At 41.0% G+C, this 17,328-nt stretch overlaps 1 protein-coding gene across 10 annotated transcripts in view; it reads left to right on the top strand.

The window, feature by feature from the left end:
- LOC137311025 (solute carrier family 45 member 4-like) overlaps window positions 1-17,328 on the top strand; it is a 108,142-nt gene that overhangs the window by 49,221 nt on the left and 41,593 nt on the right. For all 10 annotated transcript variants that reach the window (XM_067978476.1, XM_067978486.1, XM_067978471.1 and 7 more), the window contains one exon: window positions 9,327-9,863. In XM_067978476.1, the coding sequence (XP_067834577.1) occupies window positions 9,635-9,863 (229 nt within the window). In that variant the 5' untranslated portion in view covers window positions 9,327-9,634. The remainder of the gene's footprint in view (window positions 1-9,326; window positions 9,864-17,328) is intronic.

Here is a 17,328-nt window from a genome sequence, read left to right as displayed (position 1 = left end):
GTCAGACACAGGTCTGCATTGCTGCAGGGCTCAATCTTCACCAAAAGTGAACTTCTACTTGGGTGGAGATGCCGGTGATGGACTGGGGTGGACAAATGTAAGGAATCTTACAACACCAGGTTATAGTCCAACAAATTTATTTTAAAATCACAAGCTTTCGGAGATTATCTCCTTCGTCAGATGATTGAATCATCTGACGAAGGAGATAATCTCCGAAAGCTTGTGATTTTAAAATAAATTTGTTGGACTATAACCTGGTGTTGTAAGATTCCTTACATTTCTACTTGGGGTTTATTGGATAGTGATCAGAGGTTAATTGTAATTTGTGTTAAAGTTGTGTTGCCACTCTGGCTGAGATCAGATAACTTAGTGCATCCAATATGGGTTTGTACCACCCTAGCAATAGGCTTGCTCACTAAACTATCAGATCTTTATGCAAAATTTTCGTATGACAAAACATTATACTGTTCCATTCCAATGCTGCAGGCCCCATCTCGTGGCAGTACTGTAATGCAATTGAGGGTCTGCTCGTACTTCTGGCAGGTAGCTTTCCCTGTGATATTACTGGACACCACAGGCTTTTTTTTAGGCTGCACATGGGCTCAGCTCTTATCCTACTCCTGCTGGCCAGCAATGTAGTTCTTGAGTTGCTGCTTCATATGGACCTTCCTTGATATTAGGGAAGCTTTGCAGGTAGAAAAGTTGAGATTTTAAACAAATGCTCTAGCTGTCAGCACTGTGCAACTAAGTGTAGATTCCAGAGGACTAATATCCTCGGCACATTTTATAGAAGCAGTTCTGCATTATGAGCTATGAAATGTAATCTTCATGATTTTCCATGTTCTAGCAGTTCCACTGAGAGCTGAATGGAAACAAAACACTAGAAGAACATCCTTGTGTTTCAATTTTCCCTTGTCATTTACTAAAGTGTGTGTGCCCCGTTTTCTTGGAAAACAGTCCAATTCAGTAGTTTGAATTGTATATTTAAATTCAAAGCGGTCAGGTTATTTCCCAAACTAGGTGTAAATGATTCCCTCTTGTCAAGTACTGTCCCCCAGCCTTTCAAAGCCTCCATCCTCCCCTCAAAAAATCCACTATCCATCCCTCTGCCTTTGGAAACTATCACCCCATCTCTAACTCCTCCTTCATCTCAAGTCCTTGCATCTGTTGTCACCTCCCAGATCTGTACCTGTCTTTCCTGCAACATACTCTGTGAATGTGACCGTGGTACATTATCCCTCCTTGACCTCTCTGCAGCCTTTGACACAGTCGACCATAATATTCTCCTCCAACACCTATCCTACTTTGTATAGTTTGGTGGAACTGCCCTCTTGGTTTATCTCTTGCCCTTCCAATCCATACCAGTGGAGAGATCGAGAGGGGGTGGTGGAGCTGGGTGTTGTCGGCATGCATGTGGAAGCTGACCTTGTGTCTGGAAGATGTGCCAAGGGGTAGCATGTAGGGGAGGGTCTCTAGAAATAACTGAATGGGAATGGGAAGAGAAGCATTGTGGGAGATGCTATGGCCACAATTGGATAGTTAAAATGGAACCAAGTCTCGAATGTGTTACCTCCCAAATCCATGCTCATCTTTCCTGCAATTCCCTGTTTGAATCTCTCATTAGGTTTCCACCTCTTGGAACCTCCACATTACTGAAACAGCCCTAAACAAAATCTCAAATGATATCCTTTTTCACTATAGACTAAAGAACTAGCCTTCTGTGTAAATATACACTAACTCCAGTTACATTCACACCTCAAACAAGCGCAACAGGAATCAATTACAAAAACAACTTTTTAGCAGGCGATAATCATTGCCTGATGACGAGGGCACAAGTGATGACTAAGTAAGATGTATGTTTATTCCTTGCAGATGAACTACATTTGCTTATCTGGACTGGATTTAAGTATTGGGAATGTATATCAAGAAATCAGGTGGTTTTCAAGTTGCAAAACTTCATTTTTGCTATGGTTCAGGCTTTTAATAACTTGCCACTCCAAGTTCTAGGCTAGTTTTGTTCAATGCATGCAGTTGAATCCTGATGTGTAACATGCCTGTCAAAGTATCACAGCTAGATCAAATTTTCTCTAAACTGAAGTTTTTAATAGTTTTGTAGCATATCTCAATTGTTACATAATTCAATCACAACCAATGCTTTCTACGCTATTTAACCTAGTAAAATTGGCGTCTGTTGTAAGTTGTATTTGTCAACTTTTTTTTTTAAGACAAGCTTTTCTCCATTTAATCATACAGGCAACAAATTTTGTGGTAATATTTTTGCATGTGACTCCTGATCAAAATGACTTGACTGTAGAAAAATCCTCAAATACAGAAGTGAAGCTTGGCTATTGAAAGTGCTGCAACAGCTAAACTGGTTTATTGCAGATTGGCAGTGTAAGCAGAGGACATTGTCTTGGTATTCATTCCTGAGCTGTGCCATCATGAGTGGAAAAATTCTAATTTTAGTGAAAATGACTTGTGATAAACTTCATCTGAAGTCACGACCCCAACCTACAAACTTGATTGGTATAAGGACTTCTAAAATGAAAACTTGTGTGGGAATGGGTGCAGAACAGGAAGGAAGTGCTAAGTAGACTAGCTGATATTATATACAAGTGATATAACCTCTTAAAGTAGAACAACCTAAAAATGACACCATGTGAAGGGACAGTGATTCCATTCCTGCTAGGTGAGTGTTCTGAGCACCTGTTGTTGACTTGGACATATGCATCTGTGGGAAATATTACCATCTCTGCTTGAGCTCGCAATCTCAACTTGAAGAAAATGGAGACAATCCGATATCAGGGAGGGTGGGGTTTTTTTTTAGAACAAGTGTTTGTGAGGGTAGTCACACAGAGATGGGGAGCAGTCAGTGGAGGAGGAAAGACAGGTGACTATCTGAAGGGTAAGGAAAGGCAAGAGTGAAAGTTTAGAACAGGAGCTCAGAGCTCATGTTCTCAAACAAATTTGAAGCTTAGCTTCCTTTGGAAGAAATGAGGACTGGGCATCAAATAAATATCATAGCACCAACAAGAGATGGCTTGGGCCTTACTATGTTCAGGAATGTATTGTGGGAATGAAGTAGATGATCAAAAACTGGCAGAGGTATTTAATAAGTACTTCATGTTGGCCTTTTACTAAAGAAGGATATCAGAGGAGGTGAATCCTGAAGTAGTTGAGAGCAAATTGAGCACAATTATGATGAATAAAAGGAAAATTTTAGATAAGTTAGCTAGGTTAAAGGACGACAAAACACCAGGGCACAATGGGATACATCCCAGAGTCCTGAGGGAAATCAGGAAGGAAATTGCTGAGGACCTATAAATTGTATTTCAGTGTTCTATTGAGTTGGTTATGTGCTGGAAGATTGGGGCATGACCAATGTAGTACCCGTTTTTAGACAGCTACTCTGTTACAAGCCAGTTAGCTTAACGTCTACGGTATGGAAAATTTTCGAAACTTTAAGGTTGAAATTACCCCATATCTAGATAGAGAAAATAGAAGTATTTAGCAGATTTAAGCAGACAATTGTGCTTGACAAACCTCATGGAATTCCGTAACTGACATAGTAGAGCAGTAAAATAGTGTATGTGGACTTTAGGAAAGCCTTTGACAAGACACCGCACAGGTGATTGATAGAGAAGATTAAGGGGTATAGCAAACTGGAATTAAAATTGGTTAGAAGGGAGAAAACAGTGGGAGTTGGGCAGTTTTTCATGGTTGGTTGTGGTGTCCCACTGAGTTCAGTTCAGGGGCTACGTCTGCTTGCTGTGTATATCAATCATCTGGAATTAGGCTTAGAGGAATGGTGTTGCAGATGATGCCAAAATAGGAAAGAATAAACTATACCTAACAGTGGTGGCTGGTGACCTTTTTGGCAGGTGAGGGAGGCACAGCTACCCATGACTAACTAAGCCTGTGTGTAACCATGACAATGGAATATGATTCTATCTGCTGCACAGTGCGTTTTATGTTCTTGACCATAGCTACCTTTCATTATAAGAAGCCAGCAAGGTCAAAGAGTCGGAGAGGAAGCCAATAGTCACTTTGGAAAAGCAAGATCCTTTTCTTGAACTCGTTCTTCCTGATTTATGCACGTCTTAAACCTCCACCGCTCCCTCTAATCTCTCCGCCCTTTCACCACTCTGGCTCCAAGCCAGCCTGCCGTTCACAGCCTTTCTTGTGGAATCCCGCCACCACAATGTGGGGCACGGTCCCATCGCGTGGCTCCTTCCTGCTCATCAGGGGCTCGAGCTGCTGCCAAAACCAACTCCTCGTTCACATGCATGTGCACAAAATAACTACCTCTGGTCTTTAGTTGACCGAAAGAAGCAGCAAAGGAATATTGAGGTGGGGGAATGGACTAAAAAGTGTCAGATGGAATTCAAATCAATGTGAAGTTTTAAAAAAATATATAACAGCAGTAATTATACTTTGCATGGAATTAGGCCCAGTGCTGTAAAAGCAGAGGGATATATGCATACAAGTTCACAGCAATAAATGCAGCACCTTGCGTTGATCGGGCTGTTAATTTTTAAATTGGAATTCTAGGTTTTATTACAAGAGATAAAGATGAGCCTATATAAAACGTTAGTAAGGCCAGTTAAACACAGTACTGTGTGCAGTATCGGGCTCCACACTAAAGGAAGGATCTTGAGGCTTGAGAGGGTACAATACAGATTTGTTAGGATGCTGTCCGATGTGAGCAAATGCAAATAAAAACTTTGGAAAAAAAGTTGGGGCTTTTTTCATTAGATCGATGAAGATTATGGGATGATATAAATTAAAAGTATGAAAGGAAGGGACAGGGTAGATAGAAGCATGAAAAAATATTAGCAGGTAAAATCAAAGAAAACCCAAAGATGTTTTATAAATATATTAAGAGCAAGAGGATAACTAAGGAAAGAGTAGGGCCTATTAGAGACCAAAAAGGTAAACTATGTGTGGAGGCGGAAGATGTGGGTATGGTTCTTAACGAATACTTTGCATCTGTCTTCACAAAGGAGGGCTGATACAGGGATTGAAGTTAAGGAGGAGGAGTGAAATATTGGATGGGATAAGCATAGTGAGAGGGGAAGTATTAAGGGGATTAGCATCTTCGAAAGTGAATAAATCACCAGGGCCGGATGAAATACATCCCAGGCTGTTAAAAGAAGCAAGGAAGGAAATAGCGGAGACTTTTAACAATCATTTTCCAAACTTCACTGAATGCAGGCATAGTGCCGGAGAATTGAAGGACTGCTAACGTTGCACCATTGTTTAAAAAGGGCGTAAAGGATAGACTGAGTAATTACAAGCCAGTCAGCCTAACCTCGGTGGTGGGCAAATTATTGGAATCAATTCTGAGGGACAGGGTAAACTGTCATTTAGAAAGGTACGGACTAATCAGGGACAGTCAGCACAGGTTTGTTATGGGGAGGTTGTGTCTGACTAACTTGATTGAATTTTTCGAGGCGGTGACAAGGAGGATCGATGAGGGTAGCGCAATTGATGTAGACTACATGGATTTTAGCAAGGCTTTTCACAAGGTTCCACATGGCAGATTGGTCAAAAAAGTAAAGGCCCATGGGATCCAAGGCACTGTGGCAAATAGGCTAAGTGGCAGGAAGCAAAGGGTAATGATCGGGTGTTTTTGCCACTGGAAGGCTGTTTCCAGTGGGGTGCTGCAGGGCTTGGTACTTGGTCCCTTGCTTTTTGTGGTATACATTAACGATTTGGACTTAATCACGCCCCCTACTTTTATGAAATTTGGGGATGACCGAGATGGGTTGTGTGGTTGATACTGAGGAGGAAAGCTGTAGACTGCAGGAAAATATCAATGGACTGGTCAGATGGGCAGAAAAGTGGCAAATGGAGTTCAATCTGGAGGTGAGGTAATGCATTTGGGGTGATCAAACAAGGCAAGGAAATGCTCAATAAATGGGAGGATACAGAGGTGTAGAGGAAGTGAGGGACCTTGGAGTGCATGTCCACAGATCCCTGAAGGAAGCAGGACAGGTAGATAAGGTGGTCGTTAAGGCATATGGAATGCTTTCCTTTATTAGCCAAGGCATAGAATATAAAAGCAGGGATGTTATGCTGGAACTGTATAAAACACTAGTTAGGTCATAGCTTGAGTACTGTGCACAGTTCTGGTCACCACATTACAGGAAGGATGTAATTGGACTAGAGAGGGTGCAGAGGAGATTTACGAGGATGTTGCCAGGACTGGAGAATTTTAGCTATGATGACAGATTGGAAAGGCTGGGGTTGTTTTCCTTGGACCAGTGGAGGCTGAGGGGTGATTTGATTGAGGTGTATAAAATTATGAGGGACCTAGATAGAGTGGATAGGAAGGATATATTTCCCTTTAGCGGAGGGGTCATTAAACAGGGGGCGTAGATTTAAAGTGATTGGTAGAAGGATTAGAGTGGAAATGAGGAAATTTTTTTTCACCGAGTGTGGTGGGGTTCTGGGGGACAGAAACTCTCAACTCATTTAAAAGGTTCCTGGATGTGCACTTGAGGAGCCGTGAACTGCAGGGCTATGGACCAAATGCGGGGAAGTGGGATTAGGCCGGGTGGCTCGTTCCTCAGCCGGTGCAGACACAATGGGCCGAATGGTCTCCTTCTGTGCCATAAATTTTCTATGATTCTAAGCAGACTGTTTCCACTAGCAGAGGGGTCTAGAACGTGGGGCCATGGATAATCTGAGATTTAGAACAGAGAGCAAGAGAAACATCTTTACATAAAGTTGTGAGGCTATGGAATTCACTTCCAGGGTTAGTGGTTGAGGAAGAATCTTGGATCAATTTGGATAGGTCCATAAAAGAAAAGACAGTCAAAGGGTATGAGAATTGGTGGGGGAGGGGGGAGTAGGGTGGATGAGATTTAGAACTCTTCTCGCGTGGAGGGTAAATGTTAACATGGACTAGTTAGGCTAAGCGGCCTGTTTCCATTGTAACTTCTATGCATAAGCCCATTTGAGTTTTCAAGTTGTATTGCACATTGCCATTTTATAGGGGGGGAATTTATATTTATAGAATCATAGAAGTTACAACATGGAAACAGGCCCTTCGGCCCAACATGTCCATGTCGCCCAGTTTATACCACTAAGCTAGTCCCAATTGCCTGCACTTGGCCCATATCCCTCGATACCCATCTTCCCCATGTAACTGTCCAAATGCTTTTTAAAAGACAAAATTGTACCCGCCTCTACTACTGCCTCTGGCAGCTCGTTCCAGACACTCACCACCCTTTGAGTGAAAAAATTGCCCCTCTGGATCCTTTTGTATCTCTCCCCTCTCACCTTAAATCTGTGCCCCCTCGTTATAGACTCCCCTACCTTTGGGAAAAGATTTTGACTATCGACCTTATCTATGCCCCTCATTATTTTATAGACTTCTATAAGATCACCCCTTAACCTCCTACTCTCCAGGGAATAAAGTCCCAGTCTGTCTAACCTCTCCCTATAAGTCAAACCATCAAGTCCCGGTAGCATCCTAGTAAATCTTTTCTGCACTCTTTCTAGTTTAATAATATCCTTTCTATAATAGGGTGACCAGAACTGTACACAGTACTCCAAGTGTGGCCTCACCAATGCCCTGTACAACTTCAACAAGACATCCCAACTCCTGCATTCAATGTTCTGACCAATGAAACCAAGCATGCTGAATGCCTTCTTCACCACCCTATCCACCTGTGACTCCACTTTCAAGGAGCTATGAATCTGTACTCCTAGATCTCTTTGTTCTATAACTCTCCCCAACGCCCTACCATTAACGGAGTAGGTCCTGGCCCGATTCGATCTACCAAAATGCATCACCTCACATTTATCTAAATTAAACTCCATCTGCCATTCATCGGCCCACTGGCCCAATTTATCAAGATCCCGTTGCAATCCTAGATAACCTTCTTCACTGTCCACAATGCCACCAATCTTGGTGTCGTCTGCAAACTTACTAACCATGCCTCCTAAATTCTCATCCAAATCATTAATATAAATAACAAATAACAGCGGACCCAGCACCGATCCCTGAGGCACACCGCTGGACACAGGCATCCAGTTTGAAAAACAACCCTCGACAACCACCCTCTGTCTTCTGTCGTCAAGCCAATTTTGTATCCAATTGGCTACCTCACCTTGGATCCCATGAGATTTAACCTTATGTAACAACCTACCATGCGGTACCTTGTCAAATGCTTTGCTGAAGTCCATGTAGACCACGTCTACTGCACAGCCCTCATCTATCTTCTTGGTTACCCCTTCAAAAAACTCAATCAAATTCGTGAGACATGATTTTCCTCTCACAAAACCATGCTGACTGTTCCTAATTAGTCCCTGCCTCTCCAAATGCCTGTAGATCCTGTCCCTCAGAATACCCTCTAACAACTTACCCACTACAGATGTCAGGCTCACTGGTCTGTAGTTCCCAGGCTTTTCCCTGCCGCCCTTCTTAAACAAAGGCATAACATTTGCTACCCTCCAATCTTCAGGCACCTCACCTGTCGCGGTGGATGATTCAAATATCTCTGCTAGGGGACCCGCAATTTCCTCCCTAACCTCCCATAACGTCCTGGGATACATTTCATCAGGTCCCGGAGATTTATCTACCTTGATGCGCGTTAAGACTTCCAGCACCTCCCTCTCTGTAATATGTACACTCCTCAAGACATCACTATTTATTTCCCCAAGTTCCCTAACATCCATGCCTTTCTCAACCGTAAATACCGATGTGAAATATTCATTCAGGATCTCACCCATCTCTTGTGGTTCCGCACTTAGATGACCTTGTTGATCCTTAAGAGGCCCTACTCTCTCCCTAGTTACCCTTTTGCCCTTGTTGCAGAAAGGGTTAATGTCATACAGAACCTAGGCAACTTGTTGAGTATCTACAATGAAGCTTTGCAAGCTGCTTCCTGCTACTGGAGCTCTTTCCCAATAATATTGTCTGAGTGGTCCCTATATGCTGAAAGGATAAGCACTAGCACAGGTTTGGCAGTGGAAACCTCTCATTTGCCCACGGGCACCTTAAGACAGTTTTGTGATGCTCTGCTCTCGTCAATTACCGAGGTCAAATTTGAGATAACCTGTCCTTATTACGGTTGGCTATAGTTGCAATCTGTCGGTCAATCTTTTTTAAAAAAAAATTTCAACTTGACTTTTGGGATTGAGGGTCTGCTATAGCTGCTAGGTTACCTTTTTAAAATGGCTTTTATAATTTAATGTATCTTTTTTTAAAAAAAACTGCTGCAGATCTTTGAGTCAGCATAGACATGATGGGCTGAATGGCTTCCTCTTCTGTATGATTGGGAGATTCATTTTTTTCTTCCCATTTTGTGTTTCAGAACAGTCACTCGATGGGGAGTAACAGAGAACAATCTCTTTTTGTCGCCTTCCCATCTCACTACTGCAAAGAAAACACCTCTTCTATAATGGAACTAGTATTAACTGAATGGCAATTAATATGGATTTTTAATAGACAATAAATAAGCCATAACCCAAAGTTTCTACCAAATAGCTTTCTTTTGGTGCATGGTTTTTTAAAATATATTTTAAGAAAATTGTGGTAGAAAAGTACTAAGCCTACAACTGAAACAGAAAACTGGAGGAAAAGACTTCTTAATTCGAGCTTTTTTCCAAAAAAAGCATTTTTATGGCAACAATGGCTCCACAGAATGATGACACAGAATCTATGCAAACACAAAAATTACCAACAAAAAAGAAAAACGAAGACCAGGACAATGGTGATGAAACCGTTAGTGAGGGGTCCATCGATCGCATTCCCATCAAATTATGGGTGATGCATGGAGCAGTGATGTTTGGCAGGGAGTTCTGTTATGCTATGGAAACTGCCTTGGTAACACCAGTATTGTTGCAGATAGGTGAGTGTTAAGACTCTTAAGCAAGACTATAAAATGCCTCTGCAAATGTCTCTGTAATTCAGCAAATCAGGTATATGGACCTAAATAAATATTGGGACTAGGGCTGGTATGTTCTCATTGAGTTATTTATATATGCAATGGCTATTTATACACACATTCTATTTACATTTTATGTAATAGGACAAATGATTAAGAATAATGCAGTAAATATCTGCAGCCTTACTACAGCAATTTGTATACCACATTTTAGAAGCTAATAAATGTTGGTGTCCTGGTACAAGAAACACAAAGCTAGCCTGTTGGTACAGCAGGCAATTGGGAAAGCAAATGGCATGTTGGCCTTTATTGCAAGGGGGTTGGAGTATAAGAGTAAGGAAGTCTTACTACAATTGTACAGGGCTTTGGTGAGACCTCACCTGGAGTACTGCGTACAGTTTTGGTCTCCTTATCTAAGCAAGGATATACTCGCTTTAGAGGCAGTGCAGCAAAGCTTCACTAGATTGATTCCTGGGATGAGAGGGTTGTCCTATGAGGAGAGATTTAGTAGAATGGGTCTATGCTCTCGAGTTCAGAAGAATGAGAGGTGATCTCATTGAAACATATAAGATTCTGAGGGGGCTTGACAGGGTAGATGTTGAGGTGGTTTCCCCTGGCCGGTGCGTCTAGAACTAGGGGGCATAGTCGCAGGATAATGGGTCGGCCATTTAAGACTGAAATGAGGAGGAATTTCTTTACTGAGGATTGTGAATCTTTGGAATTATCTACCGCAGAGGGCTGTGAATGCTGAGTTGTTGCGTATCTTCAAGTCTTCGATAGATAGCTCTTTGGACTCTAGGGGAATCAAGGAATATGGGGATCAGGCAGGAAAGTGGAGTTGAGGTTGAAGATCAGCCATGATCTGATTGAAAGGCGGAGCAGGCTCAAGAGGCCATATGACCACTTCCTGCTCCTAGTTCTTATTCAAAATGCACGATTAGAACATAAGATTCCCAAGAACTTTCAGGTGATATTCCTATAATGTTATACCTTATCTACAGATTGAATGTACATATGCCTCCAAGGTTTTAGGGTAGCATCTGAAGGTGCTTTCTATTTGGCTAACCAGTCTAATACCACTATTGGAAAGATCATAACTGTGTAATTTTCCTCCTTTGTTACATACCTGCTGTTTTTATTTGTAAATAGAATTTCATTTACAGCTCTGATGAATACCTAATTTTTTTAAACAATTTCTTGTTCCATTTCTACAAACACCAGCTGAATTCATTAAGCAGAGAAACTCTGTTGCTTGCTATTAGCTTGTTTTCGTCCAATACCTTAGATTATAGTGATTGCTAACGTGCAGTCAATGATCTATTGGTGCCCATCTTGAGTAGTATTGCATAAATTAATGTGTGCAGTAGGATTTTGATGTTCTTTGATCCATTATATTGTAACCCTCAGTTTGGTAGATAATGTAATGGAAACTTAATATATAGTAAGTGTGCTTAAAAGAACTATGATTTTAATTGGCATGGAGTACTTAGGAACATAGGAACAGGAGTAGGCCATTTAGCCCCTCGTGCCTGCTCTGCCATTTGATAAGATCATGGCTGATCTGTGATCTAGCTCCATACACCTGCCTTTGGCCCATATCCATTAATACCTTTGGTTGCCAAAAAGCTATCTATCTCACATTTAAATTTAGCAATTGAGCTAAGATCAATTGCCGTTTGCGGAAGAGAGTTCCAAACTTCTACCACCCTTTGTGTGTAGAAATGTTTTCTAATCTCTCTCCTGAAAGGTCTGGCTCTAATTTTTAGACTCTGCCCCCTACTCCTAGAATCCCCAACCAGTGGAAATAGTTTCTCTCTATCCATCCTATCTGTTCCCCTTAATATCTTTTAAACTTCGATCAGATCACCCCTTAACCTTCTAAACTCTAGAGAATACAACCCCAATTTGTGTAATCTCTCCTCGTAACTTAACCCTTGAAGTCCTAATTTGAACTTCTAATTTTTGTTACCAATACTCTTTCAAATGTAATTTAAATAAATGAGGCAACAATTCCACTTTTCCTGACCGGGCTGCTGATTACATTCAGGTATGTTGAGCAGGTTATAGCTGTCTGTTTTTGACACTGTTTCCCCTTGTAGATCATAGGGAAAGTAATAGATGCCGATTTTAAAGGAACCCAAAGGAAATAGGTTAGGTGCACAGTGGAGTAACTTAGAAAAATTTTACTTCCAAAAATCCCTCGAACTTTTGAATCTGCTTTTAAGGAAGAGATAATTTTTCTAAGATAACGGTATGTTACTCCTTTGCAAAAAAAAAATTGCAAAGAAAAATGTGCATAATAAAGACTAAGCTCAAATGCAGTAGAGTACATTTTTGCAGTGTTTTGCCTCAAAAGGTTAAACTAAATCTCTAGCTTAGGATGGCATTTTATTTGTGGTTGGGGTGGGGGGTGTGGTGGGTGCGCGCATCAGCTGGGTTTGTTCAGTAAAGAGGATCTTCTAATGAATACAGTAGAGAAGCTCCCTTAACTAAATAACCCAGTAATGCTGCAAAAATGTAACATCTTGAATTTGGAATGATAGTATAAAGAACTCTGACCTTATAGTTAACCAGTAACGAATAGCTTTTGATAACACAAGATTATGTTGCTACCTTGAAGTTCAGATATCCATTATTCATAGGGATTTTCCCATAAAATTCTGCTAATTTTCCTGGAGTTTGCTTTTAAGGAAAAAAGATTAAAAATTGGAAAATGTTAAATTTTCAGGGTGGAAAAATGCAGGGGTGAATTCACTGTTGCAAAAAATATAATTCTGACTAAATTGTTTACTTTTTTGTCTGCTTACTTTTTTGCTTTCTTTGACATTCTTTCCTGTCCACAATCTCCATCAAGGTAGTTGCTATCTAATCTGTTCATCCCAAGTGCATGTGACCATACTCAATCATGACCTAGACATTTGACTGAAGCTGTCTCTACACTGCCTGAGAATTGCAGAGTTAGTTCTGTAATTGTGCTGACAAGTGAATTGGTAACTCGACAGTTAGTTATTTTCTTAAATAAAATCACCTACAGCCTCTCAAACAGTGATCTTTTGGCTCTTGGACCACTCCTGATTTGTCTTTGTTAAAATGGTATTTCAAAAATGTATTTACAAGTATCATTTTTTCCACTTTTTTTTAAGTAAAAGAATCTTTATTTAACTTTGCAACCTCCCACTATTAAGTAACGTATCATCTATTTACTTATTTACAACTCAAGGTCGATTTAGGCTGTTTCAAGCAAAACATTTCAAAACAGAAGTAAATAGGCTTGTCCAGAACTTCCTCTTGTGTTTTGGGTGTATGTAGACCTACAAAATGTAGACTTAAACTGTTGATTCTCAGCTAAGACGTGAGAAAATACATAAGACCATCCTCCTGGACTTCTTCAGCCTTGTCCTGGGAAAAGTAGAAGATCTAGTTCCTAGCATTGTTTAGTGTGACTGTGCTGACGTGTTTATAGAAATAGAGTTGCATTGACCTATCGCATTTCAACAATAGAAAAGGGTTGAACAATGCTGGAAAGCTGTTTCTTCTATCCTGGTAAATGTTAAGTGAAATATGGTTAAATGAAATAATGCAGGTAATGCTGCCTCATAATTTAGCTGACAGTTTAACTGCTCTGAATGTAATATTCTGATCTTTAGATACCAGATAGATAAGTGTAGTCAAAGGAAGGATGGCACTGATTAGGGACACAAAAGATCTTATGGAGACTAAATGAATAATTTTGCATCCGTCTTCACTAGAGAAGCAGATGCTGCTATTGTAGCAGTAAAAGAGGAGGTAGTAGCGATTATTGGATAGGATAAAAATAAAGAGGAAGTACTTGAGATCGTCAGTACTCAAATTAGACAAGTCACCTAGTCCAGATGGGATGCATCCTAGGTTACTGAGGGAAGTACGGAAATTGCAGAGGTTCTGGCCGCAACCTTCCAATCCTCCTTCGATATGAGGTTTGCAAATGTCACACCCGTGTTCAAAAAAGGGAAGGGATAAACCTGGCAATTACAGGCCAGATCGACTAATGTCGATGGTGGGGAAATGTTTAGAGATAATCTGGGACCAAATTAATAGTCACTTGGAAAAGTATGGACTAATAAATGAAAGCCAGCACAGATTTGTTAAAGGAAAATTGTGTTTGATTAATTTGAGTTAATAAGAACATAAGAAATAGGAGCAGGAGTAGGCCAATCGGCCCCTCGAGCCTGCTCCGTCATTCAATAAGATCATGGCTGATCTGATCCTAACCTCATCTTAATTCATGTCCAATTTCCTGCCCGCTCCCCATAACCCCTAATTCCCTTTACTTCTAGAAAACTGTCTATTTCTGTTTTAAATTTATTTAATGATGTAGCTTCCGCAGCTTCCTGGGGCAGCAAATTCCACAGACCTACTACCCTCTGAGTGAAGAAGTTTCTCCTCATCTCAGTTTTGAAAGAGCAGCCCCTTATTCTAAGATTATGCCCCCTAGTTCTAGTTTCACCCATCCTTGGGAACATCCTTACCGCATCCACCCGATCAAGCCCCTTCACAATCTTATATGTTTCAATAAGATCGCCTCTCATTCTTCTGAACTCCAATGAGTAGAGTCCCAATCTACTCAACCTCTCCTCATATGTCCACCCCCTCATCCCCGGGATTAACCGAGTGAACCTTCTTTGTACTGCCTCGAGAGCAAGTATGTCTTTTCTTAAGTATGGAGACCAAAACTGTATGCAGTATTCCAGGTGCGGTCTCACCAATACCTTATATAACTGCAGCAATACCTCCCTGTTTTTATATTCTATCCCCCTAGCAATAAAAGCCAACATTCCGTTGGCCTTCTTGATCACTTGCTGCACCTGCAAACTAACTTTTTGATTTTCTTGCACGAGGACCCCCAGATCCCTTTGTACTGCAGTACTTTCCAGTTTCTCGCCATTAAGATAATAACTTGCTCTCTGATTTTTCCTGCCAAAGTGCATAACCTCACATTTTCCAATATTGTATTGCATCTGCCAAATCTCCGCCCACTCACCCAGCCTGTCTATATCCCCTTGTAGGTTTTTTATGTCCTCCTCACTCTCTACTTTCCCTCCCATCTTTGTATCATCTGCAAACTTTGATATGTGACACTCGGTCCCCTCCTCCAAATCATTAATATAGATTGTAAAGAGTTGGGGACCCAGCACCGACCCCTGCGGAACACCACTGGCTACAGGTTGCCAGTCCGAGAATGTACCATTTATCCCAACTCTCTGCTTCCTGTTAGATAACCAATCCTCCACCCATGCCAGAATATTACCCCCAATCCAGTGATTCTTTATCTTGAGCAATAATCTTTTATGTGGCACCTTGTCGAATGCCTTCTGGAAGTCCAAATACACTACATCCGCTGGTTCCCCTTTATTCACCCTGTACGTTATATCCTCAAAGAACTCAAGCAAATTTGTCAGACATGACTTCCCCTTTGTAAAGCCATGCTGACTTTGTCCTATTAAATTATGTTTATCATTCTTTGAAGTAATGGAGAGGGCTGATGAGGATAGTGTGGTTAATGTGTATATTGACTGTCAAAGGGCATTTGATAAAGTTCCACATAATAGACTTGTTAGCAAAATTAAAGCCCATGGGATTAAAGGGACAGTGGCAATATGAGTACAAAATTGGCTACGGAACAGAAAGCAGAGTAGTGATGAACAGTTGTTTTTCCGACTGGAGGGAAGTACACAAACTTACGAATTAAGAGCAGGATAGGCCATTCTGTCCCTCGAGCCTGCTCTGCCATTTGATAAGATCATGGCTGATCTGATTGTGACCTCAACCCTATTTTCCCGTCTACCTACTATAACCTTTTACTCCCATGTTAATCATGAATCTATCTAACTTGGCCTTAAAAATATTCAATGACCCTGCCTCCACAGCTCTCTGGGGAAGGGAGTTCTGCAGACTCACGGCCCTCTGAGAAAAAATTTCTCCTTATCTCCATCTTAAATGGGAGACCCCCTATTTTTAAACTGTGCCCCCTAGTTCTAGTTTCTCCCACAGGGGAACCATGCAGTGGTTTTCCCAGGGGTCAGTATTAGGACCACTGCTCCGTATTAGGACCACTGCTCCTTTTTGATATAAATGACCTGGACTTGGGTATAGAGGGTATAATTTCAAAGTTTGCCGATGACATGAAACTCTGAAATGTAGTAAACAATGTGGAGGATAGTACGACTTCAGGAGGACATACAGACTGGTGAAATGGGCAGACATATGCAGATAAAATTTAACGTAGAGGTGAGAAGTGATCTATTTTGGTAGGAAGAATGAGGCAATATAAACTAAATGGTACAATTTTAAATGTGGTGCAGGAACAGACACCTGGGGCTACACATACACAAATCTTTGAAGGTAGCAGGACAAGTTGAGAAGGTGGTTAAAGCATATGGAATCCTGGGCTTTAGTAAAAGAGGCATAGAGTACAAAAGCAAGGATGTTATGCTATACCTTTTTTTATAAAGAAGCTGGGGTTGTTCTCCTCAGAACTTGGAAGGTTATGGGGAGATTTGATAGAGATGTTCAAAATCATGACAGGTTTTCACAGAGTAAATAAGGAGAAACTGTTTCTAGTGGCAGAAGGGTCAGTAACCAGAAGTTGCAGGTTTAAGGTGATCGGCAAAAGAGCCAGAGGTGACATAAGGAAACATTTTTTACACCGAGTTGTAATGATCTGGAATTCACTGCCTGAAAGCTGGTGGAAGCAGATTCAATAGTAACTTCAAAAGGGAATTGGATAAATAAATACTTGAAGGGAAAAAATTTACAGGGATATGGGGAAAGAGCAAGGGAATGGGACTAATTGGATAGCTCTTTCAAAAAGCAGGCACAATGGGCCGAATGGCTGCTTCCAGTGCTGTACCTACTATGATACTATCCATATCCATTTCTATATTATTAGTATCAAGTAGTTGGTCCCATTATCTGATCACTTAACCGTGGCTACATCAATCGGGACCTGCTGAAATCTTACTGAACAAAAAGGAGTTAATATGCTAATATACATTTGAATGCAGCCATTAATGTCAATCTGTTGCATAGTGTCCAGCAGCTATCAAAGACCGCGTTATTGCTGAGCTTCCAAGTGCTGTCTGGGACTAGCATCTCCTCAGTCAGCTTGAGGCCAACAGCAAGACTGAGCTGCATCAGTGACTTTTGCATTAAATGAGCACCAGTGCTTCAGTGGTAATATGTTTGAGAAGTAGCTCAGCAAATACATCTTGACAGTTTGAGGAGGTAGCAGAGTTTGTAAACTACTGTAAATATACTGTTTGTACTGAGTACTGTTGATTTAATGTTTGTTAAATAAATTTAGTTTAAAGACTGAGCCTTGGTCTGATGACCTATATTTCATCTGCCTACTAAAGACAAGGTTCTAGTAAGCCAGAATACAGTGGCAAGG

The sequence above is a fragment of the Heptranchias perlo genome, chromosome 3, assembly GCF_035084215.1.
Source record: "Heptranchias perlo isolate sHepPer1 chromosome 3, sHepPer1.hap1, whole genome shotgun sequence".
Classification (NCBI taxonomy): Eukaryota; Metazoa; Chordata; class Chondrichthyes; order Hexanchiformes; family Hexanchidae; genus Heptranchias; species Heptranchias perlo.
The sequence above is the reverse complement of the archived record's forward strand: the minus strand, read 5'-3'. Positions and strand labels throughout refer to the sequence as shown.